General features: G+C 35.4%; 1 protein-coding gene across 5 annotated transcripts in view; it reads right to left on the reverse strand.

Annotated features, from left to right (window-relative positions):
- Positions 1–974: 974 nt before the first annotated feature.
- The window catches only part of FSD1L (fibronectin type III and SPRY domain containing 1 like), a 90,748-nt gene continuing 64,593 nt past the window's right edge, over positions 975–27,129 (reverse strand). For 4 of the 5 annotated variants that reach the window (XM_028835010.2, XM_015117147.3, XM_015117151.3 and 1 more), the window contains 4 exons: positions 16,534–16,634; positions 15,802–16,053; positions 11,724–11,812; positions 975–7,075 (listed from right to left, as the gene is read on the reverse strand). In XM_028835010.2, the coding sequence (XP_028690843.1) occupies positions 6,950–7,075; positions 11,724–11,812; positions 15,802–16,053; positions 16,534–16,634 (568 nt within the window). In that variant the 3' untranslated portion in view covers positions 975–6,949. The remainder of the gene's footprint in view (positions 7,076–11,723; positions 11,813–15,801; positions 16,054–16,533; positions 16,635–27,129) is intronic. The other variant, XM_001109699.5, reaches the window with a different exon arrangement.

A 27,129-nucleotide genomic window follows, 5' to 3' on the forward strand; every position in this document is an offset into this window, starting at 1 on the left:
GGGAGGGGAATGTGCAGAATATGTAATAGCTAGATCACTACTTAATAATGGTAGTTTGCTGGTGCAGCAAGTTAGAAAAGGGAGCCTTAAAAATTGTTATCACATTCCTTTGCTGAGGCAACTCAGGCCTTTTGAACCAGTTCTGTACCTTGCTATCAAAAAAGGAAAAGGAATTTACCTCCAAGGTCATCCAAATTTGTAGGTCTTCAATTAATAACTAGGTTGCTACTATTAGCTATGGTAATGCTGCAATTAACATTGGCTTTTTTTGTGAGTACATATGTAAGAGAAATACTTATAAAGGAAATTAAGGAGTATGTGCATTTAAAAATCTTAATATTGCTAAAACTGTTCTCCAGAAATGCTGCACCCATTCACTCTCCATCTTCTACAGTGGTTTCTCGATCAATCTTAGTCCATTCTTCTTCCTGTGACTCAAGACTATCCAGTCTCCTTTCATTCTTCTCACATAACTTCTTAGTTATAGGAGTTCCAGTCTCACTGATTGTTTTTCTTCTAAACTGTTTTCAAGTTAGAAAAAGGATTTTTAAAAGGTTTAGGTTCTGATTCTGACTCTTAGTTACCTTACCATCTACCAAAATGTAACCCAACATGTGGCAAGATCCAAAGAAACCAAATTCTTAAGTTACATTATACTTACTTACATAGCATGTTTCATTTTCCATCTGTAGGTACACTGTTCAAAACAGTGGCTACTAGCAATATGCAACTCTATGTAGCCACATATAAAGGGCTCAGTAGCTGCCTATGGCCAGTCACTACTGTATTGGACTGCACAAATAACTTTTCATAATTGCATAAAATTCTGTTGAACAGTAGTGCTCTAAAATGTTAAGCTTTTTAGGCAAAGGAACTATGACTTTTTTTATATTCTCTTCCCCAACAGCATATTGTATTTATACTTAAATAAAAGTTAATAAAATCAAACAATGAAGCAAAAGAGAGCAGGAAAAGAGTTTTTAAATTTTTAATGAGATATTCCAGGTGCTTCTGTAAAATCTTAACTGGGACATTCTATACAGAACACAAAATCATTTCAAAATACAAGTTACTCCACTTTGAATACCCTATTTTAAAGTGGAAAAAAAAAACATTTTAAAAAGGCTTTGTCTTGTTTCTAAGGAAAATGAGGCCATGTGCTTCTTAAAACACTATTGTGCAGCACTGAGTACATCATTTGTAGTTCATTAAAGGTCTTCAGCCATAACTTAAAGGCCAAACCTGAGGAATTAGAATTTTTATTATCACAACTGCATAGCAAAACCATGTCCAGATAATAGACATACTAAATCTGTAGATTCAGGTAACCTGTAAACCATTTAATCCAATTTAAAGCAAAACAAGTATGTCAGGAGAGATACCAAGAGATATCCAGGTTAACAAGATTTTGAAATGCTTCATCTTTTTAAAAAAATGACAATGCAACAAAGTTGTCAAATGTTCAGTGGTTACATTTTATATCATTTATCCAGTGACAACAAACTGCCCAGTCATTTGGTTGTTTGGAAAGAACTGTTTAGACCAAATTCACTCTTTGCATGTGGCACTGGGCAGCCCAAACTTCAAAGTGCAAATGCCTGCATGGAAATGTAGCTTAATTCATTTATTTATGCCACTATTCTACACTGACACACCAATGCTGTGAAAAGAGCTTTTACAGCTCTAGAGTAATAGGCTTGAGAAAATATAAAAAGGCCACAAGTCATGCACAAATTAAATGAATATTAAAGAGCATTTTAATTGGGGTTTTCTTTGATTTTTTTTAAAATCATGTTTGAAATCACTGGTGATACCACTTTAAGCACACACTTTATCAAAGTAAATGCATCTAGAATTATCCAAACACTTAAATCCATTATTAGCTAAAAAGAACACTTTACATTTACATAGCACTTTGCTGTTGCTGAAGCAAGTTCATATACTCCATTTCATTGTATTTCCTCACAACAGCCCTGTGAGGTAGGCTGAACAACTTACACTTATTTTATAAATAAGGCAATAGAGACCCAAAGATGATAAACAATTTATGTAGCGGTCACAGATCTAGTATATGGTAGAGCTAAGGTGATTAATTTTAAATACTTCAAAAAAGAAGCCAAGATCCTTTTTATATCACATCCAGGGATTTTTAAGACTTGTGGCTTTTAATATAAATTATTCCAAAATTTTAGCTATTATCTGTCTTATAGTATGAATTAGTTATAAAGTTGATTTTAAAGAGTCTCCCTTAATAGGTAAATTAGACTCAGTGCTTTGGTACCTTAGATATAAAGGAAATGTTAAAAAAAAAAAAAAGTTATGCATTCTCATAGTCCTTATGTTCTCCAAAAAGTTCCAATACTAACAAAAATGTGTTTTACCACTTACTATTTGACTTATTTTAACCCTAGTCAAAACTTAATAAGCTCCAAGCCAAAGCAAACACATTCACCTGCCTTCTGCTATACATACTGTGAAATCCTCTACATGTCCATTCCCATGGATCAGCTTACATTGAATGGGTACCACTAAGAAAAGATACCAGTTTAAACTCACATATCTTAATTGATTATGCATCAGAAGTCAGTAGCTTATATTGACCCAGAAATAACAAATCTTCTTTTATTTAATAATTGAGTCATGTGAAGAGAAAAGTGTACTCTGGCAAATTCTGGTATTTATTTATAAGTCAATGCTAACTTTGATATGGCATATCCAACAATATCTTTTCAATGAAGACAACATACACCAAATGTAATCCATTTAAACTCCAACTAATTCGAAATGCTTAGACTGCTTCGGTTTATCAAATACTCCAGGTAACAAAGCTATTATATGTGACATATCAGGATCACAAATAATTGCAGAACATGAATACTGTAAGATACACACAAAACTAAACTATACTGAACGTGAGGTAATCTTGCCGTGATAATTAAGGAAACATTCATGATCTCTTATAATACTCCACTGTCAACATTATGAAATGTATATTTTGGTTAAAAATAACAACTTTGTGGTTATCTGTATATTGAGTAAATTTATGTTGACCATACACTTCCCTAAAAGAATGTATCTAGAGTAACTACAAAATCAAAGAAGAAACTTTTTCAGACCCATTACATGTGACTATATAAAAGTGAACCATTTAATATGCAGTTAATTTGATTTTTTTTTTAGCAAACTACAACACATTTTAAACTTCTGACTTATTAGCAAAACATTTTTAAGAGGCAAACTCTGTCACACTACTCAAAAGCTGCAAAACTATACGCACAGTCCATCAAACTTCACTGGTTTTGGTTAATGTACATATAAAGTAATCACATTTTTACTGCCATAAGAACACTCAAATATTTGCTGTATCAATTAGTCAATGAATGGAGACTGATCTTTTAAAAACAAATTACATTTTTAAAAAAATAATTTTTTAAAAATATAATCAATTTCTTAAGCCTGGAATCACATATTTTATAGTAAGACGTCTACACTTTCCTCTTTAAATAAATATTATTTGAAATAATCATTTTCCATATACTTTTCCAATTGTTTCCATAAGAAACAATAAAATTACATAAACAATTATAATTTTATGGACAAAGTATATAGATAAAAATTAATCATTCTACGTAAATTATGAAATAGTGTATCTTAGCCTAATTAAAAGATTCCATTACATTTACTTTTATCATTTATACTGCCAAGGATCAGTCACAAAAAATTCAAATTACACATATTATTCATGCTTTAATTTCATAAATAAGTAAATTAAAGCAAGCCAATATGTCTCTTTTCATAACATCGGGGAAAATTACTGTTTGCAGAACAGAGTAAATATGCAAAGTCTAGCTATACAGCAGCAGTTCACGATTTGTCAAGATGATACAGATGCCATCAATGAAACCCATGTATAGACAGGCATGTCCTTAATACTTTCAATTAGTTTACCTACACCTGGAACATTCAAAGAATTGCTGTGTATTAAATTTCTGAGTGCATTAGTTATTAATGCTTAGTATCTACATATTTACCAAAATTTAAAGACATAATGTGACATGGTCAGCCATGAGAGTCAAAATGAATTGTAAAAAAATTCTTTTTCTAAAGTGCTTAAAGCAGCTCCTTCATTTCTATATCCAGCTTAATAAAACTGGTTTGGAATTCAGTTGCTAAAAGAGAAATCCATACTAAATGCATGTTTTTATAAAACAACTGTTTTACACCTGTGATATATCCATTATAGTCAACCTCTCATGCATTTCTTTTATAGGAAGCAATCATGTTTGACCTGTGGAAACAAAAACTAAGTAAGCAACAAAAGATGTTTCAAAGGATTTAATACTTTTTCCAATGTATTAAATTGAGCAAGAGCTCAACATTTTAAAATTCAAATGTCAATGAGAATATTATATATTATAATCAAGTTAATAGTTACCTTATTTTGAGACTAAATAGGCACTATATTTGATTAGTTTTCAGTTTGAAAATGAGGATGATGCTTTCTCCAGTTTAACTTAACAACAAATAAACTAAAAACATCTTAAACAAAAAAACACATTTTGTTCTTTAATTTTAGAGACCTTTAAGAAGGCCAGTAAGAAGAAATCCTCAGATTCTTATTTTGAAGTAATAATTGCAAAATTTAATATCAAGTAATACATGTGATGAGAATTTGTACTCTGGATTTACTGAACTTACACTATTACTACAAAACCTCTCAGAGATGAAACCTCTCCAGCGGAGAGGTTTTCCAAATGAATATTAGAAAATTTTATGTGAAGAGTTTCAAATGACGACATGAACACGAGAATCATGTACACTCCTCCAGCCCCTGATTCATATATGCTTTTCCCCATGCCCCTGCAACAGAGGGCCCTCACCACTGTAGCAATGCTCTGTAGCTTAAACATCAGTTGACACTGCATGGAGCATGGACCAAGAGTATGCTTAGAGGAAAAAGGCACTGAATTAATAAGAAGAAAGAATTATATAAGACACAGTAATAAAAAATTTTATACAACAGCATCTGACCTTTTCTGTGTCATATTTGCTAAAATTCACTTAAAGCAACTCAACTACTAAAAATTTCTGCTTTCAGGTTTGAGTCTATGAAGGGAATTATAAATTCCCATTTATTTAGATCCTGGAATAGGCCCTCTGTAGTGAACAGAACATCTGAAAATTTCTTTCTTTCAAAATTTTGTTCCTCTCTGAGGAACAAAAACCAAAATTATATTTCTTTGGAGAATCAAAAGACTATCTATTGGCTTACTCATTCTCTAAATTGCCTTGCAGTCTTTAAAGTTACCAACATGTCATCAGATAATAGTGCAGATATGAACGTCCTCTGGAAAAACAATATTCCAATTCAAATAAAATTCCTCATTTACATTTGTTTTATCAAGGGAACAAAATATCCTATCAGCAGTGAATTTTTAGAGAGAATGAGCTGTTATTAACACTATTACACAGGTCTTTATGTAGAAAGCAACTCAAATGTAGGCCGTAATGGTCACTCCTTGGAAGAAGGTTGGTTATCATAACACAATATATTTTAAATGAGAATGAAAAAAAGTCAACAAGAGAAATGAAAAGTTTCAAAAATTAAGAAAAATACAAATTCAGACCTCTTAAAAATGCCCAAGAAATTATTAAATACTGTAATTTTAACTTAGTTTAGCTCAAAGGATGTGAGTTACAAATTATAATTGACTTTTTAAGAATAGTTATGTTCCACTTAACCATGGGTTTTACCCCAAGTTTGGGAAAGACATTTATGTCAATTTTTGTAATAATTAACATTTCTTTAAAAAGAAAGTGAATGTAGCAAAAGGACTGAGAGTAAACAAACCTCTGAATGAATGGCTGCTTGAAAAACTCATGTGCCAATTAAGTCAAAGATACTCAGATTTTTTCCAAAACAATTGCTTAAAGCATTCCATATGTTATGAAAAAGAATATATACATTATTTGAGTATTTGGGTACCTCCTTTATAACCTATCCTTCTTAGATAAAAATTAAGTGATATATGTTTTTCAGTCTTCTGTGTAACTTTAATAAACTTTCATTCCTATTAGAGATGTTAAAAATCAGCATAATTATTATCAGTGCCACATTCAAGTGGGAATTTTACCAAACACAACTATTAAAGGTAGGATTAAACTAGACAACAAAATCAAAAAATATAAGGCTTTAAAACTCTTACCCATCACGTAAAGTGATGGAATGAAAAGAACTGTAGTTAAACAAGGCAACATATAAAGAATACCCCCCTTGCCATTGTTAGTGCACTAGGTAAAAAACTGAAATTTGGGTGATTTTAAGCTGTTGTGTCAAGAAATTTCTTATCACAGTATTTTGGAAAAAAGAAAATTATAGACAACCTAGTCAATAAACAAAAGAGGATAATTTTGTAAAACTTATTTATAAAAGAGGAAAAATAAACCATTTGAAAACCTTTTTATCATTCCCAACATATGATTTCAATTTTTAGAAAACCTTAGATGACTATGTATTTTTAAAGCTTCTGTGTTAGAACTAAATAATAGATAGTAATGAGATTTTAAAAAGACAAAATACAGAAGAAAGAAGGCAAGATTTAAAAGCTTTTCTCCCCAGGCCTTAGGGTTACTATATGTAGTTAAACATTAAAAGAGTCAAAGTAATCCAAGAAATACAAAAATGAGTTTTTATGTTAATTAAACACTGCCTTTTCCCCCATTTACTCTTCAATCATCAGTTTTTTGCTTGGTATCTGCTTGCTTCTATGATACTGTACAGTAGGTTCCTGCAAATGCTTCGAACTAGGTGTTTAATGATAACAGATTCCAGGCCTCAAAGCAGAACACAGCAAACCTGATTTTCACTACTCACAAATTCCTGTGATTAATAACTGCACAGAGAAGGCCACCCAATCAAGAGGGAGGGTAAACGTATTCTGAGTAGACACTATTGAGTAACAATATTGTTCAGGCTACTAGCCGAACCAGTCATTCCATTTTCACTTTTCTGAAGGGTTCTCACAGCACTTGGAACCTGCATCCCAGTACTCAAAGAAAGTCCACCACACCATACCTAAGAAAAGACAAAAAAAACCTGTCAGATTTCAAATCAGATTAGAACTTCAGTGATTTTTACATTTCTATTTCAAAGGTAAAATGTCACACATATGAACATCAATCATTCTCAAACAGATAACCACCGTATTTCAGCTGAGGGGAAATGGAAAGACTAAATCAGAATTATTTTAGAACCACAGAGGCCAGAGGAGGTCTTGGTGGTAGCAGAACCAACTGAAGTTGCACCCAAAAGAGGGAACTCAGGGCTGCAGAAATTGAGAAACTTAATTGGCTTAATCTAGGCAAAAGATATTACCTGTCATTACTGATGCTAACTTTCACAACCAAGGGAAGCATACAAAGCACCAACTTACTTCCCAGTTATGCTTTTGGTTTTGATAATGAGATATGGCCTGAGATTATAAAAATCTAACACCCCTCTATTAACAGTAAAATCCAGTTTTCTTCCCTACTGTGTTAACAGTAAGAACTCTTTTATAATTAAGAAGGACTCCTGACAAAAATACAAATCCCAATATCCAGATGCACTTCCCATGTTCTATTACTTATCATAAATGTGAATGACTTTGTGAAAGTTAAAACTGCTTTGCTTGTGAACAGAGCAGCTATGATTCAATAGAGTGAGAAATAAGATTTGGGACACAGTCAAAAGAATTAAAATATTAAAATATGGATCATTGACACTATCATCAACTACCAGGTATGAATTAATAACAGACACAAGCTTAAAGCAAGGGAAATTCCAGAAGTTAAGTATCATCACCTTCAATTATATCCTTAAGTGTTCAGTATCTACTAAGTAACTAGATTATTGTACTAAAGAATCTACAGAACTGTGAAATTTGTAATTATATAATTAACATTATAAATTTCCAAAACTATCAGGCACAGTAATGATAACTCCCAAAATACAAAGCAACTTTCTGATTATAAAACTACTATATTATTTTTTGGGAATTATTTAAATGATTTAGAAAAATATTTACTCAAAATATCTAGCATGAAAATGCAAAGGGAAATCAAGAAGAAAACATAAAACCTTTGTGACCTTGAGTTAGGCAAAGCATTACCCATAATAGGGAAAAAAATTACTAAATTGGACTTCATGTCAAAATGAAAAACTTCTCTTTGAAATGTTCAGAAAATGAAAATGCAAACCATAAACCAGGAGAAAATATTTGCAAAGCATATATCTGATAAAGGATTCACATCCAAACTGTACAAAGAACTCTTAAAAATAGGAAAACCAGGCCAGGTGCGGTGGCTCATGCCTGCAATCCCAGGACTTTGGGGGGCCAAGGCTGGCAGATCATTTGAGCCCAGGACTTCGAGACCAGCCTGGGCAACATGGCAAAACTCCATCTGCACAAGAAACATTTTTTAAATAGCCGGGTGTGGTGGTGGGCACCTGTAATCCCAGGCTAACGTCGGAGGATCACTTGAGCCCAGGCAGTTGTGACTGCAGTGAGCTGGGATCGCACCACTGTACTCTAGCCTGGGTGACACAGCACGACCCTGTCTTAAAAATAAAGTAAAATATAAAAAAATAAGAAAACAAGTCCTTAAAAGTAAGCAAAAAATTTTAACAGATACTTGAAATAAATTATATGAATGGCAAATAAGCACATGAAACATCATTTGTCATTAGGAAAGTACAAATAAAAACACAATGACATACCACTACACACCTATTAAAATGGCTTAACAACAACAAAAATCTGGTAATACCAAATAATGGCAAGGATATGACCAATTCTCATATCACTGATAGGAAGGCAAAAAATGGTACAGCCACTTTGGAAAACATTTTGGAAGTTCCCTATGAAGTTAAACATAGACTTTCAATGTGATACAGCAACTGTATTACTGCTCTTAGGTATTTACACAAGGGAGAATCCCGTATGTAAATGTTTATAGTGATTTTATTCATAACTGCCCAAAACTGGGAAAAACCCAAGTGTCTTTCAACCGGTGAATGAATGAATAAACTGTGACACATACATATATGAAACACTACTCAGCAATGAAAAAGAGGAGAATACTGACACCACAACAACATGGATGAATTTCAAATGCAGCATGGTACGGAATCAAAAGGCTACATACCAAACAATTCTATTTATATGATGTTCTGGAAAAGGCACAACTACAGGGCCTACGAACTGGTTACTGATAGCTAGGGCTGGTTGTGTGGAAGGGTCCACTATAAAAGAACATAAAGGAATTTTCTAGGGTGATGGAAATGTTCTATATCTTGATTATGGTGGTGATTATACAACTGTAGGCATTTGCTAAAACCCACAGAACTGCACCATACTATAAATTCAATAAAACTGACTTAAAAATTAATCTTGTACACAAAACATTTAACAGGCATTAACGTAGTTAATAAAAGCAAGCCTTCAATGAAGGAAAATTTTTTTTAACAAGTTTAAAATAATTTCTTGCAGTATCTTATGACACTAATATAATTAGAGTATTATTTGGAATATAAAACAATAAACTCAGCACATACATACATGAGATAGATTCAAATTAAAAGTAAATCTACTCTTTATAAAAGCACACCTAAGACTTGGAAAAAAGTTTTCTGCATTCCACATGGTAAACAATTCATCCTTGACGGACCAGTTTGGAAAAATAGCCAAAAATGCATAATAAGGCAGAGATTTGTACAAAGTTTAAAAAAAAAAAAGGATAAAGAAACAACCCTTCTAATATCTTTATGTTTCCATGAGCAATAACTTTAGTCACTAATAACTTACTTTTAATATAAAAATAGGTGTCCTGGTTATTAGCATTGTTTTAAACTTAAGAGATTAAAGTATCTGGAATAACTATTACGGATAATGAGATTTAAAAGCACTGTATTTTCAACCCACTCATACTCTGAAAACTTTCTCCTTATAGTTGACAAGTTACAGTTAGGGGTGATGACAGAAGAACATACATGCAAAATATTCCAAGTTTGCATTTGAAATATACCATCTTGATTTACAGAGGTTAGCCCCCAAATTTAAGGAAAGTTCTAGCCAAAGTAATGGTAACTTTAACTGGATCCCAGAACTCCCTACAGGAACCTAACCTATGAAAAACTGCAGAAGGTTAAGAGTTGGAAAAAGCAGTAACATTTGCTTAAATAAATAAATTCAAAACCATGTTTCATTTTGTGCGGAGAAACATAAATGTTTCCTTTCAGCCTGAAATTGAGTAGACCTGCAGTTATATAGGAAGTAATTGCTATGTGGTGTGCATACATATATTCAGCATAGCACATAAAGACAGTAATCTAATATTGTACAAAGATGACAGTGCACTATGATCTTGTCAGTAAATGGTCCTGGAATAACTGGATATCCATGGGGAATTAAAGAACGTATCTAGATCCTTACTTCATACCAAACACATCAATCCTACATTGTACTTGCATTGTAAATGCAGTCTATATCTAAATGTACAAGGTAAAGCTTTTAGAAGACAAGAATATTTTCATGACCTTGGGGGTGCATACTGATTTCTTAAACAGAACACAAAAAGTGCTAACTGTAAATGAAAAAATTGATAAACTGAACAAAATTAACTTTTATCAAATGATACCAATAAGGAAAAAGGAAAGCCAGAGTGAAGAAGATCCTACAAATTAACCCATAAGAAACAGGAAGACAACCTAATAGAAATACAAGCAAAAGATCTGAATAGCCAGTTCACAAAAGAATATACCCAAATAGTCAACAAATATATAAAAAGGTACTCAACAGCACTAGTAATCAAGGAAATGAAAATTAAAACCACAATGTAATATATCATCCACTAGAAGGGCATACATTTTTTTTAAATACCAAGTGTTGACAAGGATTTGAAGGAACTAAAATTCTCACATACTGCTAGTTGTAAATTAGCATAACCAACCATTTCGGAAAACCGGCAGTTTTACAGTTGATTATACATACACCATATGATCTAGCAACTCCAATCATAGGTATATACTCAATGGAAATATACACATACATTTATCAAAAGATATGAACAAAAACATTCATAGCAAATGTATAAGCCCGCAAATGGAAACCACCCACATATCCAACTAAATTAAAATGTATATATCAATTGATACAGTCACAGAATGGAAAACTATACAGCTATGAGAATGAATGAACTATAACCACATAGAATATGGATTAATCTCACAAGCATAATGTTCAGTCAAAAAGATACTGTATGATTCTGTTTATATAAAACTGAAAAGGAAGAAAAGTAAATTTAGGATATTAAAAGTTAATACAGTGTTAACACTGGAGAAGGGCCATTAGGGACTGGAAATGGGCATTAGAGGGGGCTTCTGAGGTTCTCGTAATGTTCTAGGTGCTAGTTACATACATGAGTGCAGTCTTAAAAAAATCATCAAACTACATATTTATGATTTGTGTACTTCATGTATTAACATTAACTTCAATAAAATATACCAAAAATATATAAAAACAATCACAGATTTGGGAGAGGGTGAATTGGGGAAAGGGAGAAGAATATGAAGAAAAAATAAAATATACTCCTTCTCCAAATATACAATATAGAATATTCTCCTTAAAGTTGCCAAACCAAGTAAAATATAAGTTAGGTATATAAAAAATATAAAACATACTAACCATGAAACCAGGTAGTACTGGCTGAGTAAATTTTGTCTTAAAGGAATATAGCAACTGTTTTGAATTTGCATCATAGAATGAAAGTTGACCTAAAAAAGAAGGAAAAAAAGCCTAATTTATTATACAAAAATTGTAACATTTAGTTACATAATCTAGTGCATAATCATGTAAAAAAATATATAAGTTGACATTAATTTTTGTTATAAACTTTGAGGACTGGATTAATTATTCCCACTTGAAAATCATAAGGACAAATGCTTAAGGAAAAGCCCAATCCAATTTTCTTCCCCTGGTTTTCAAGACCTCCATAATACCTCTATAATCTGGCACTATTCTACTTACTTACTGCAAACTATTTCCTTATTTGATCAGTATTTAACAAATGGTTTCATTAGCCCAGTGTAAACCAAGACCATTTCTTCCTCCTTATTTTTCCCATAACCAGCCTCTCTGCCCAAATCCTAATCACCATTTAAGGTGTACTCTGTTAAACCTTGTCTTCTATCTACCTGATGCCATACTGATACTCCAGTTTCTGAAATCACAGTATAATTATCATTGCTTCAATTTTGTTAATTTTTTTAATAGAGGCGGGGTCTTGTTATTTTGTATAAGCTGGTCTTGAACTCCTGAGCTCAAGCAATTCTCCACCGCAGTCTCCCAAAGTGCTAGGATTACAAGCATGAGCCACTATGCCTGACCTGCTTTGTTAATTTTTAAAATCACCTCACGGTATATATTTCAATAGGATCATGCCCTAATAAAAGCTGTCTGTCTGACCTCCTAAACTGTACAACCAAATGGCCTCCTTACAACTGTTATCACTTCTTGAAACTCTTCTCTGATGACCATTCCCTTGGTTTGTATCATAACCATGGGGATAACTTCGCAATCTCCTCCTTTTCTTCCTGTTCTAAATGTAGCTGCTTTGTCCAAGCTCTTTTCTCTATAAAATGCTTCCTTAATAAATCAACTACCACCAAAGAGGAAGATAAAGGAAACTAGTATTTATGCACACTATTATGTAGGTTGTTTAATTGAGGTAATGTATGTAAAGTACCCAGTACTTTGATCTCAAAGTTGGTAAACAGCAGAACAGTACATATGATCACAATGTGAGTAAATAGCAGAACAGTAATGCTTAAATATATAGTTCTATACAGTCTTCCACAGCAATTCTGTAATGCTGTCTCAAATATTTAGCATCAGCTCTACTTAACTGCTGAATTCTAGCAATGAATTTCAAAATGCTTGCTAAACATGCCACATGGTTATCCTGCTGGCATTTCATTTCCCCCCAAAACTCTATGTTCCCTATCCTGTTGACACGGTCATCCTAATGATCACACTGGCTGGAACCTCAAAGTCATCTTCAACTGCCTCTCCTCAGCTGATCTGTATTTAGTTACTAACTCCTATGAATTCTACTGTCAAATCCATTCTTAATTCTCCACTGCTCAGATGCTTGTTGCCAGTTACTCAACACTTATTAAGGGCTTTCTATGTGAAAAGCACTAGCCAGGCAATAAGGGTTTAATAGCTAACAAGAGACTCAGTCCTGCTCTACACCACTTGAAGACTGCTTCCTGAAAAGTCTTATGCTCACTATGCTTTCAAGCTCTTCCATCTTTAACCACTGACTCTCTAATATTTCTAAAACTAGATTATCTTATGACTATAGTGTTCTAAAACATGCAGAACCACCCCTCCCTACTACTAAAGACCAGTCCATTATTATTTTTCCAGGCTCTCAGAATCTGATCCTATTCCACAATACAACTTCCTCTTGCCATATGTTATGCTCTAGACTAAAATCTCACTACTGCCTTTGTGGACTCACAGAGTATTGGAAAGGAGAAAGAAGATAAGCAAATGTTGCCTTGGTAGTTGAAAAAGAAAAAAAAATGTGTGCTAATAAATTTGCCATTTATCCTGAGGAAAATGATTTAACTGATTCAAGGCAAATAAGTTAAAAAACAAAAAACACAGCAAAGCTAACATGTCATCACCAAAAATAAATCAAGCCAAAATTACTTTTTCTCCTTTTTTGAGTAAATTAATTGATAGCTCATAGAATTATTTGGGCATGATACTACTAAAATAATAAAATTTGGTATTAGTTTAAGTGTCAACTTGGAAAAAAAACATCTAGGGAATTACTTTAGTTCAATATTATGTCATCTTCAAAATTATTATACATTAGATAACTGTAGAGAATATGCTTATGAAATAACTAATTCAATGAGCTTAAAAATTTTTCCAAAATATAAATATCAAGTTTAGATGATTTTAAGAGGAGGGGAAATTTGGGCCAAATCAATAAGATGAAACTAAAAAAGGATAAATGTAATAGTCTTCATTTGCATTATATATAACATTGAGTTATTTTTAAAAACCCTAAAGTGGCTGGGCGTGGTGGCTCATGCCAGTAATCCCTGCAATTTGGGAGGCTGAGGCAGGTGGATCACTTGAGGTCAGGAGTTTGAGACCAGCCTGGCCAGCATGGTGAAACCCCATCTCTACTAAAAATACAAATATTAGCCAGGCATGGTGGCACGTGCCTGTAATCCCAGCTACTCAGGAGGCTGAGGCAGGAGAATCGCTGGAACCTGGGAGGCAGAGGTTGCAGTGAGCTGAGATTGAGCCACTGCACTCCAGCCTGAGCAACAGAGTAAGACTCCGTCTCAAAAAAAAAAACAAAAAACCTAACAACAACAACAGCAACAAAACAAAATCCTAAACTGCCTAATAAAAGAAGAAAAAGACAATTTGACATAATGCCATGAAAAAAGATCTAATGGATTAAATCTTTTGGACAAGCTCAACATTGGTCAGCGTGCTAAGTCATACTATTACAAATAGCACAGCCAAATTACTGTCCTTTGTTGGTCAGAGGTCATGTGTTCCACTCTAACAACCAACCTTTAAGAAAAACACTGACATACTAGACAGCCATAGGAGATTATAAAGACTTGGAAAAATTAAATTTTAACAGGGGCAGCTAATAACGGAATATATGGTCTGGAAAAACAGGGCAAGAAAAGCGATGTTAGTACCTGTAGTTTTTCATAAATAAGGATTATCGTGTGAATATGAATGAGGAAACATAATTCTGTGTTTATTCAGATGGGAAAAATTAAGAGAAACAGTTTCTGAAGTTATAGGGAGACAATGTGAGTCAACTTAAGAAAAATCTTCTAACCAAGAGCTGTCCAACAATGAAACAGGCTGCTTTCTAAGACAGTAAACTTCACATTAAAAGTTCTTCAGGCACAGGAGTGGCAACTACCTGCAGAGATAGTGTCATAAGAATTTCATACTGTGTAGCAGATCGAGTAATGTCTTTTCTTTTTTGGATTAGACTACAATGTGTTAATAATTTTGTAAGTAAAGAAATTCTGATATTGAGGGGAAATCCCTTTGGCCCCTGTAAAGATATTACAAGTCATTCTGAAGAATACCTTTAAAGATACAACTTGAAAATTAAGAACATTCCATTCATTTCAAGTTTGATGTGGTTTGGCACAGTAAATAATTGCTGTATAGCTCATGTTTACTAGAATAGTAGAAGATATGGCTCTGGTATCTTCTCGAAGTTTTTTAAGTTTTTGTGGGTACATAGTAGGTGTGTATTTATGCAGTACAGTACAAGAGATGTTTTCATACAGGCATGCAAGGTGTAATAATGTCATGTAAAATGGGGTGTTCATCCTGGGTTAGGTAATTTCTAAGGTCTACTTCAACTAGAAAATTCTGACTATCACTCTTTAGAGGTAGGTAATAAAACATGGTAAGGAAGGAATTAAAATGGACGGAAGAAATGTTAGTGCTGAAGACTAAAATTAGCAAAATCTTTCAGACTTAGTATAGTATGAGAGCTTTTGTAGGGCTCCAGGCAGACATCACATATACCATTCCAGTCAATTCTAGAACTGAGATTTTGATGATGATCAAAAGCCTACCTGATCAAAATGTCCTTACCACAATACTAATGGAAATCCTGTATAGATGATCACCAGTGAAAGGTACTGAAATGCAAGCAACTATGAAGAAATAACCTATAAGAAAATAAACTTACCCCCATCAAAATCACAAAATACACCTATTTTTTCAGGAACAGTAACATCCAAAGCTTTGACTTTATTATTATGCTTTGCTGCAAATGTGTTTTGTAGCCAGTTGTTGACATGGATACACCAACTAGTGTTTGTCTTTCCCAATTGGTCAAATTTCCCCAACGTTTTGTATGCTACTCCCACACTGTAGGATTTACAGTCCTTCTGGGCCTTGACCTCCCAATAATGTTGTCCACTTTCAATAGCAGTGTCTCCTACAAAAGATCAGAAAGGTAGATTTGACTCTTTTCTCTTCCTTATGAGTCACATAGTTTTACCTATCACTCGTCCCAAAAAAATGACACAAAAATTTTTATTCAAGTACTTTTCCTGTAAGAATAATCATGTTAACACACAGACACTAAATGCTGAGTACCTGCTCTAACTTTACCTTTATGTTTAGTAATATTCTTCTGAATATAAAATGTTTCAGAGGTTTTCTTCCTTACTATCCCTCCTCCCGGCTTATATATATAAAGATGTGGGAACACTATGTAAGCTGAAGTAGAGTTTTAAAAGTATCAATAATAATAAGACAATCTGAAAACTCCCCAAAGTAATTAGGTTTCAATTGGGAGGAACTTCTTGCAAAGATTTATTCAATGTACAGATAGCCACTTTGAGTGGAAAGTCCACCAGTGTGATTGTGATGCCTTTAATCTGAGATAATGAAAAACAATTATATTTTGTCCTACCCAGCACCGTGTACGATTCTCCAGTAAAACGATCTCTACTGCCTCTTACTGCTGGTGGCCTGGAGCCCACAGATGTTCGTTTTGGGGATGGTGTACCACTTCTATATAAACAAAAAGAAAAAAGAGAAACGGATATTTTATATTGTAAATGTTTCATAAACTAAAACTAGAAATCATAGAAGGAACCTCTGAAAAGATTTCTCATTATGTTATAGAAATAACAACCATTCAATTTGATCCGAACTATTATTAAACAGCGCTGTCAATTATAAACACTGAAATGTAAGAAGCTATCAATACAAAGCAGGCTGAAAACACTAATGGCATGCAGACTGAGCAAGGCTTACACAAAGAACACATGGCTGAAACAAACAATGCTAAAATGTGACAAGACTTACTAAAGAAAAAAGAAGGACTCAAGAAAGATGAGTTACAGCTTACCTTTTTTGCAGGTAAATAAAGGCAAAGATAGGTTCCTTCTTATAATCCTGACTAAATAACTCTTTTTATAAGCAGTGAGTATTTTTGCTCTGAATCTTAACTTCTTAAAAATAGAAATGGCGACCAGGCGTGGTGGCTCACACCTGTAATCCCAGCACTTTGGGAGGTGCCAAGGTGGGCAGATCACCTGAGGTCGGGAGTTCGAGACCAGCCTATCTAACATGGAGAAACCCCCATGTCTACTAAAAATACAAAATTAGTAGGGCGTGGTGGCGCATGCCGGTAGTCCCAGCTACTCAGGAGGTTAAGGCAGGAGAACCGCTTGAACCTAGGAGGCAGAGGTTGCCGTGAGCCAAGATCGCACCATTGCACTCCAGCCTAGGCAACAAGAGCGAAACTCCGTCTAAAAAAAAGGTGGCGGGGTGGGGGGCTGCAGGCGGTGGCTCACAATTCTAATCCCAGCAATTTGGGAGGCCGAGACAGGCGGAGCACGAAGTCAGGAGTTCAAGACCAGCCTGGGCAACACAGTGAAACCCCGCATCTACTAAAAATACAAAAATTAGCTGGGCATGGTGGTGGGTGCCTGTAATCCCAGCTACTTGGGAGGCTCAGGCAGGAGAATCGCTTGAACCCGGGAGGCGGAGGTTGCAGTGAGCCCAGATCATGCCACTGCATTCCAGCCTGGGGGACAGGGCTAGACTCCATCTCAAAAAAAAAAAAAAAAAAATAGATGGAAATGGCAATTGTCCAAATCCATGCACAGGATAATAAAAAGTATTATCAAGCATTTCTCCTACTCAAATAGCCAAGATCCACCTTGACTTCCTCTTATATCAAATTATATGATATATGGAAAACTGGAGAGTATTGGGATGTTTGCTAACTTTCAAAAACTCAAAATAGATTAAGTCCCAAAGATGTTTTCAAAATAACATTTTAATTATACTGAATTACTACATTTAACAAAAGATTTTTTGGTCAAGATTATCCTAAAATTATTTAGGGGATATGGGGATAACTATATTTTCACCACTAATTAGAAATAAAAACACTTTTTTTCTAACATAGCACTAGAAATTTTCTTCCTAAAATCAACTTAGTAGATTTTAATATAAGCTATGAATACTAGAATAGAAATCCCTGACAAAGGCAAAGCAAGAATACAGGTAAAACTTAAAGTCATTTCATATGATTCATTTCATATGATTCAGTGACTTCGTTCTGCATTATTTAAATGTTGTCTTGCTGTCAGAAAGCAGATTTATTAGACAAATTTTGAAGAACTCAGGACCACTTCAACTGTCTCCTTTTTAGTGTATAATATTAAATAGCAAAAGTGTAAGTCTAGAACTATAACACTCACATGACTTAGTTTAATTCTTCCCAAGGGATTTCAAAGGTCCTTTGTATAAAGATATTTCTTTAAAAAGACAATTGAAAACTGACTATAGGTTGTTTGAACAGATAGCATGAACAAAGCTGAATGTGGATAGGTAGATTAAAATTTCTGTGAAACTTGTGCTAAGGTAGGCAGTAGTTTCTTGCTATTGGGTAGGGGGACAGCAAAACAGAACGTGAGGGGGAAAGTTCCAGAATAGTTGTTGAGATCTCCAAAATGAGGGATAGAAACAAATAAAAATTACTAAACATTTATACTCTTTATTCTGAATAACAAAAATACCTGTTTTCACTTTTTCAAGGTTTGGGATGAACATGTATTCTAAGCTGATACTTATACAATACTTTTAAGAGTCATTAACTAGTAAGAAAGTAAAACTGCAAACATTGTCAACTGGTAACTCAGGAAGAAATAACTGCATCATAATTTTCCTTCCGATTCATTTTATATAAGCTGATAGAGAATGTTAAAAGCCTGATTACAAAAGGTCTGTATGTTTTCAAAAGCTTTATCTTAAGCTCAGGGGAAAACATTATATTTGCCTCAAAGTTTAAAAAAATAGTACATGTAGCTCTATTTTCCTGATCTTGTGAAGGGCAAAGACTCTTGAAATCAATGGTTTTTTAAACCATGTGCTGAACTCAAAGGAATCCACAGATGCCACAGAGATATTATGCGAAGAAGCCAGCTTTAGGGCTTCCTCCCTCCTTTAACCAGCTATACTTTTCTCTTTTCGGATTAGGCTTCTGGAAATATTTCATGAAAGAACCATGCTGTTGCTTTTTTTAAAAAAGGTGTGAAAAAACAATGTTTTAGATGCAACATTAAAAGAAGACATGAAAAGGAAGAAGGCAAAAGTAAAATTGTTTCAACATGGTATATAAATTATAACAAAAAAGCTTTTAGGTCTCCAGAACACCTATGTAATAAAAGAACTTCATGTGGTTGACAGTTATTCTCCAAAAGTTCATATGAGATTATCTGAAATGAAAGTACATTCTCCCCTTAAAAAAATGAGTGCAGAGGTCACCAAAGATTACCCAGTTCATCAAGTCACCAATTCATAAATTGACTGCATATTAATCTTCCTCCACTCAAGTTATTCAACTGCAAATATTGGTAACTATACAAAAATGAACACAGTTTTAATTAATCATGTCAGTATTTGTGAAAAATTACTTTTGTAACTAGAGAAGGCAGATGGGATACAGTAACCTGAGAACACTAGCTCTTCATTATATCTAACTTCATTTTAAACCCCAATGTTTTTTAGTATTGCTAGTACTATCTTACCATTAATAGTCATGACTATGGTTGCTATTCAGTTGAGAAACAGCAAAGAAAGTCAACAAGATTTTGTTTTGGCTAACTAGGTAAGAATCAAATGAAAGGAGATGAGAGGTTAAAGTAAACGTGTAATCAGGAGTGAGGAAGAATTAAATGAGCCAAACCAGTGGTTCTCAAACCCAGCTGCACATCAGAACCACTTGGGGAACTTTTAAAAATGCAAATTACCAGGACTTAACCATAAACTACTAAATCAGATACTGGAGGGCAGGCTTGAGAAACACATGTCTGTGTTTTTAAATTAAGAATTTCAGGATTTTGCTGTTCATCTGCGCTAGGAGCCACTGAGGTAAAACAAAACAAAACTCCCCTATCAAGGAGCAGGGATTAAAAGGGTGATAAAAAGACAGGTTTTACACAATCTATCATACGGCACCCTTGGTGCTTGCTACGGCAAGTGAGGAACTTGACTATGGAGTAGCCGAGGGAAGGGGACTAACTGTTGCTAGGAACCACATCTCATCTCTGTATCCTCAGTACAGAGTAAGTGTACAATATCTGACTAGAATGAGCTCAGCTGAGTAAAGAGAATATGTGATATTATCAATTAAGGACCACCTGTATCTTCCTGAGCCAAAGTACTAAATTGGAAAAACAATGGCCTTTGGCATTTTGTAATACATCAATGATTGTCAATTGAAAAGGCACAACAGAATCAGAAACAATCAGGAAACTTTTTCAAAATATACTGACAGTTTACCTCTCCAACTGGTGGGTCAGAGTGTCCGCTGAGAGGAAACATGCATTCTGAAAAATATTTCCCAAGTAACTCAGGGCAACAAATAGAAAGTGAACGTCATATAAATAAAGAGAAAAATGTCACTTGGCACTGCTTCAAAATGTATTAAGAACTCTTTTGATAACCAGATAAACAATTTTTAAAAATTTGTAACTTACCAGTAGTAAAGAAATAAAGGGAAGCATGGAGAAAAGAAAAACAGACATAACTATTGACATTGGTACTTTAATTTCAGAGAAAAGTTAAATAACAAAAACTCTTCCATTGCAGCATTCCAGACTTCCAATCCTAAGTCACTTTTTCAAGAAACAACTTATAGTAAGTTTTATGTCAAGCGTGATCTCCTCCCATCCCCTCCCTCACCCTACTTCTCTAAAGGACACCTTGACCACTTAACTATCTGAATTTAAGTAAGGCTCTTCAGCTACCTCTAGTCTGGGTTGTTTTACCAGCTTCCCAAATAATTTCTTTACTGTCCAATTCATCTTGCTCATTATTATAAGATAAAGCTAACTCTGATTCCTTTATTTAAAAATCTTCATGTACTTCTATACTACTCACAAACGACTTAGCATGACATTCTGGTTCTTGATTTAGTCTCAATCTGCCTTTCTAGCCTTCTCACCCCTAGAGATCACTATATAGCTAAATATACCAGCCAAAATGTTGTTTAAACTCACACCATATACTTCAGTGCCTTTGCTATGGTGGTTCCCCCTTTCAGTGCAAGTCTAACCACACATTTTCCCACTTGCTCAAAAACCAGCCTAAATACCACTTCTTTAATGAAAGTCCTCCAAATTCTATCAGGCTAAATAACCTGTCGGAGGACTCCAGCTCCAGGCCCAAATCCCGTGTGTGATTTTTTTTTCTCTTTTTAAAAATTAAAAAGTTCTGGGGTACATGTGCAGAATGTGCAGTTTTGTTACATAGGTATACACGTGCCATGGTGGTTTGCTGCACTCATCAACCGGTCACCTACTTTAGGTATTTCTCCTAATGCTACTCCGCCCCTAGGCCCCCACCCCCTGACAGGCCCCAGGGTGTGATGTTCCCCTCCCTCTGTCCATGTGTTCTCATTGTTCAACTCCCACTTATGAGTGAGAACATGTGGTGTTTGGTTTTCCGTTCTTGTGATAGTTTCTGAGAGTGATGGTTTCCAGCTTCATCCATGTCCCTGCAAAGGACATGAACTCATCCTTTTTTATGGCTGCATAGTATTCCATGGTGTATATGTGCCACATTTTCTTTATCCAGTCTACCATTGATGGACATTTGAATTGGTTCCAAGTCTTTTTATTGTGAATAGTGCCCTGATAAACATCCGTGTGCAATGTGACTTTATAGCAGCATGATTTATAAATCCTTTGGGTACATATCCAGTAATGGGACTGCTGGGTCAAATGGTATTTCTAGCTCTAGATCCTTGAGGAATTGCCACACTGTCTTCCACAATGGCTGAACTAATTTACACTTCCACCAACAGTGTAGAAGAGTTCCTATTTCTCCACATCCTCTCCAATATCTGTTGTTTCCTGACTTTTTAATGATCACCATTCTAACTGGCATGAGAAGGTATCTCATTGTGGTTTTGATTTGCATTTCTCTAATGACCAGTGATGATGAGCATTTTTTCATATGTTTGTTAGCATATGTTTGACAAGTGTCTGTTCATATCCTTTGCCCACTTTTCGATGGGGCTGTTTTTTCTTGTAAACTTGGTTAAGTTCTTTGGCGATTCTGGATATTGGCCCTTTGTCAGATGGATAGATTGCAAAATTTTTCTCCCATTCTGTAGGGTGCCTGTTCATTCTGATGATAGTTTCTTTTGCTGTGCAGAGGCTCTTTAGTTTAATTAGATTCCATTTGTCAATTTTGGCTTTTGTTGTCATTGCTTTTGGTATTTTGGACATGAAGTCTTTGCCCATGCCTATGTCCTGAATGGGATTGCCTAGGTTTTCTTCTAGGATTTTTATGGTTTTAGGTCTTATGTTTAAGTCTTTAATCCATCTTAAGTTAATTTTTGTATAAGGTGTAAGGAAGGGGTCCAGTTTTAGTTTTCTGCATATGGCTAGCCAGTTTTCCCAACACCATTTATGAAATAGGGAATCTTTTCCCCATTGCTTGTTTGTGTCAGGTTTATCAAAGACGAGATGGTTGTAGATGTGTGGTTTTATTTCTGAGATCTCTGTTCTGCTCCATTGGTCTATGTATCTGTTTTGGTACCAGTACCATGCTGTTTTGGTTACTGCAGCCTTGTAGTACAGTTTGAAGTCAGGTAGCATAATGCCTCTAGCTTTGTTCTTTTTGTTTAGGATTGTCTTCACTATGAGGGCTCTTTTTTGGTTCCATATGAAGTTCACAGTAGCTTTCGCCAATTCTGTGAAGCAAGTCAAATGGTAGCTTGATGGGGATAGCACTGAATCTATAAATTACTTTGGGCAGTATGGCCATTTTCACGATGTTGATTCTTCCTATCCATGAGCGGGGAATGTTTTTCCATTTGTTTGTGTCCTCCCTTATTTCCTTGAGCAGTGGTTTGTAGTTCTCCTTAAAGACATCCTTCATATCCCTTGTAAGTTGTATTCCTAAGTACTTTATTCTCTTTGTAGCAATTGTGAATGAGAGTTCACTCATGATTTGGCTCTCTGTCTGTTATTGGTGTATAGGAGTGCTTTTGATTTTTGCACATTGATTTTGAATCATGACACTTTGCTGAAGTTGCTTATCAGCTTAAGGAGATTTGGGGCTGAAACAATGGGGTTTTCTAAATAAACAATCATGTCATCTGCAAACAGAGACAATTTGACTTCCTCTCTTCCTATTTGAATACGCTTTATTTCTTTCTCTTGCCTGACTGCCCTAGGCAGAACTTTCAATACTATGTTGAATAGGAGTGGTGAGAGAGGGCATCCTTGTCTTGTGCCAGTTTTCAAAGGAAATGCTTCCAGTTTTTGCCCATTCAGTATGATACTGGCTGTCGTTTTGTCATAAATAGCTCTTATTATTTTGAGATACGTTCCATCAATACCCAGTTTATTGAGAGTTTTTAGCATAAAGGGGTGTTGAATTTTGTTGAAGGCCTTTTCTGCATCTATTAAGATAATCATGTGGTTTTTGTCATTTGACCTGTTTATGTGATAGCTTACGTTTATTGATTTGCATATGTTGAACCAGCCTTGCATCCTAGGGATGAAGCCAACTTGATCATGATGGATAAGCTTTTTGATGGGCTGCTGGATTCAGTTTGCCAGTATTTTATTGAGGATTTTCGCATTGTGTTCATCAGGGATATTGGCCTGAAATTTTCTTTTTTTGTTGTCTGCCAGGTTTTGGTATCAGGATGACGCTGGCCTCATAAAATGTGTTAGGGAGGAGTCTGTCTTTTTCTTTTGTTTGGAATAGTTTTAGAAGGAATGGCACCAGCTCCTCTTTTGCCTCTGGTAGAATTCGGTTGTGAATCCATCTGGTCCTGGACTTTTTTTGGTTTCTAGGCTATTAATTACTGCCTCAATTTCAGAATTTGTTATTGGTCTAGTCAGGGATTCGATTTCTTCCTTGTTTAGACTTGGGAGGGTGTATGTGTCCAGGAATTTATCCATTCTAGATTTTCTAGTTTATTTGCATAGAGGTGTTTATAGTATTCTTTGATGGTAGTTTGTATTTCTCTGGGATCAATGGTGATATCTCCTATATCATTTTTTATTGCATCTATTTGATTGTTCTCTTTTCTTCTTTATTAGTCTGGTTAGTGGTCTATCTATTTTGTTGATGTTTTAAAAAAACCAGCTCCTGGATTCATTGATTTTTTGAAGGAATTTTAGTGTCTCTATCTCCTTCAGTTCTGTTCTGATCTTAGTTATTTCTTGTCTTCTGCTGGCTTTTGAATTTGTTTGCTGTTGCTTCTCTAGTTCTTTTAATTGTGACGTTAGGGTATCACTTTTAGATATTTCCTACTTTCTCTTGTGGGCATTTAGTGCTATAAATTTCCCTCTACACACTGCTTTAAATGTGTCCCAGAGATTCTGGTACATTGTATCTTCGTTCTCAATGGTCTCAAAGAACATCTTTACTTCTGCCTTCATTTTGCTATTTACCCAGTAGTCATTCAGGAGCAGGTTGTTCAGTTTCCATGTAGTTGTGTGGTTTTAAATGAGTTTCTTAATCCTGAGTTCTAATTTGATTGCACTGTGGTCTGAGAGACTGACTGTTATGATTTCCATTCTTTTACATTTTCTGAGGAGTGTTTTACTTCCAATTATGTGGTCAATTTTAGAATAAGTGTGATGAGGTGCTGATAAGAATGTATATTCTGTTGATTTGGGGTGGAGAGTTCTGTAGATGTCTATTAGGTCTGCTTGGTCCAGAGCCGAGTTCAAGTCCTGAATATCCTTGTTAATTTTCTGTCTCATTGATCTGTCTAATATTGACAGTGGGTGTTAAAGTCTCCCACTATTACTGTGTGGGAGTCTAAGTCTCTTTGTAGGTCTCTAAGAACTTGCTTTATGAATCTAGGTGCTCCTGTGTTGGCTGCATATATATTTAAGAGAGTTAGCTCTTCTTGTTGCATTGATCCCTTTACCGTTATGTAATGGCCTTGTCTCTTTTGATCTTTGTTGGTTTAAAGCCTGTTTTATCAGAGATTAGGATTGCAACTCCTGATTTTTTCTTTCTTTCATTTGCTTCATAAATATTCCTCCATCCCTTTATTTTGAGCCTATGTTTGTCTTTGCATGTAAGATGGGTCTCATGAATACAGCACACTGATGGGTCTTGACTCTTTATCCAGTTTGCCAGCCTGTGTCTTTTAATTGGGGCACTTAGCCTGTTTACATTTAAGGTTAATATATTGTTGTGTGTGAACTTGATCCTGTCATTATAATGCTAGCTGGTTATTTTGCCCATTAGTTGATGCAGTTTCTTCATAGTCTTGATAGTCTGCACAATTTGGTATGTTTTTGCAGTGGTTGGTGCTGATTGTTCTTTCACTGTTTAGTGCTTCCTTCAGGAGCTCTTGTAAGGCAGGCCTGGTGCTGACAAAATCTCTCAGCATTTACTTGTCTGTAAAGGATTTTATTTCTCCTTCGCTTATGAAGCTTAGTTTGGCTGGATATGAAATTCTGGGTTGAAAATTCTTTCCTTTAAGAGTGTTGAATATTGGCCCCCACTCTCTTCTGGCTTGTAGGGTTTCTGCAGAAAGATCTGCTGTTAGTCTGATGGGCTTCCCTTTGTGGGTAATCCAAGCTTTCTCTCTGGCTTCCCTAACATTTTTTCCTTCATTTCAACCTTGTTGAATCTGACGATTATGCGTCTTGGGGTTGCTCTTCTTCAGGAGTATGTTTGTGGTGTTCTCTTTATTTCCTGAATTTGAATGTTGGCCTGTCTTGCTAGGTTGGGGAAGTTCTGGATAATATCCTGAAGAGTGTTTTCCAACTTGGTTCCATTCTCCCTGTGACTTTCAGGTATACCAATCAAATGTAGATTTGGTCCTTTCACATATTTCTTGGAGGTTTTGTTCATTCCTTTTTATTCTTTTTTCTCTAATCTTGTCTTCTTGCTTTATTTCATTAAGTTGATCTTCAATCTCTGATATCCTTTCCTCCACTTGATTGATTCGGCTATTCATACTTGTGTACGCTTCACGAAGTTCTCGTGCTGTGTTTTTCAGCTCCATCAGGTCATTTATGTTCTTCTCTAAACTGGTTATTCTAGTCAGTCATTCTTCTAACCTTTTTTCAAGGTTCTTAGCTTCCTTGCATTGGGTTAGAACATGCTCCTTTAGCTCGGAGGAGTTTGTTATTATTCACCTTCTGAAGCCTGCTTCTGTCAATTCATCAAACTCATTCTCCATCCAGGTTTGTTCCCTTGCTGGCGAGGAGTTGTGATCCTTGGGAGGAGAAGAGGCATTCTGGCTTTTGGAATTTTCGGCCTTTTTGTGCTGATTTCTCCCATCTTTGTGGATGTATCTACCTTTTGTCTTTGATGTTGGTGACCTTCAGATGGGGTCTTTGAGTGGATGTGCTATTCCTTTCTGTTTGTTAGTTTTCCTTCTGACAGTCAGGTCCCTCTGCTGCAGGTCTGCTGGAGTTTGCTGGAGTTTGCTGGAGGTCCACCCCAGACCCTGTTTGCCTGGGTATCACCAGCGGAGGCTGCAGAACAGCAAAGACTGCTGCCTCTTTCCTCTGGAAGCTTCGTCCCAGAGGGGCACCTACCAGATGCCATCCAGAGCTCTTCTGTATGAGGTGTCTATCAGCCCCTACTGGGAGGTATCTCCCAGTCAGGATTCACGGGGGTCAAGGACCCACTTGAGGAGGCAGTCTGACCCTTAGTAGAGCTTGAACGCTGTGCTGGGAGGTCCACTGCTTTCTTCAGAGCCATCAGGCAGGGACATTTAAGTCTGCTGAAGCTGTGCCCACAGTCGCCCCTTCCCCCAGGTGCTCTGTCCCAGGGAGATGGGGGTTTTATCTATACGTTCCTGACTGGGGCTGCTGCCTTTTTTTCAGAGATGCCCTGCTCGGAGAGGAGAAATCTGGCAGTCTGGCCACAGTGGCCTTGCTGAGCTGCAGTGGCCTCCACCCAGTTCGAACTTCCCAGCAGCTTTGTTTACATTGTGAGGGGAAAACCACCTACCCAAGCCTCAGCAATGGCGGATGCCCCTCCCCCCACCAAG

The sequence above is a fragment of the Macaca mulatta genome, chromosome 15 (genome assembly GCF_049350105.2).
Source record: "Macaca mulatta isolate MMU2019108-1 chromosome 15, T2T-MMU8v2.0, whole genome shotgun sequence".
Lineage (NCBI taxonomy): Eukaryota > Metazoa > Chordata > Mammalia > Primates > Cercopithecidae > Macaca > Macaca mulatta.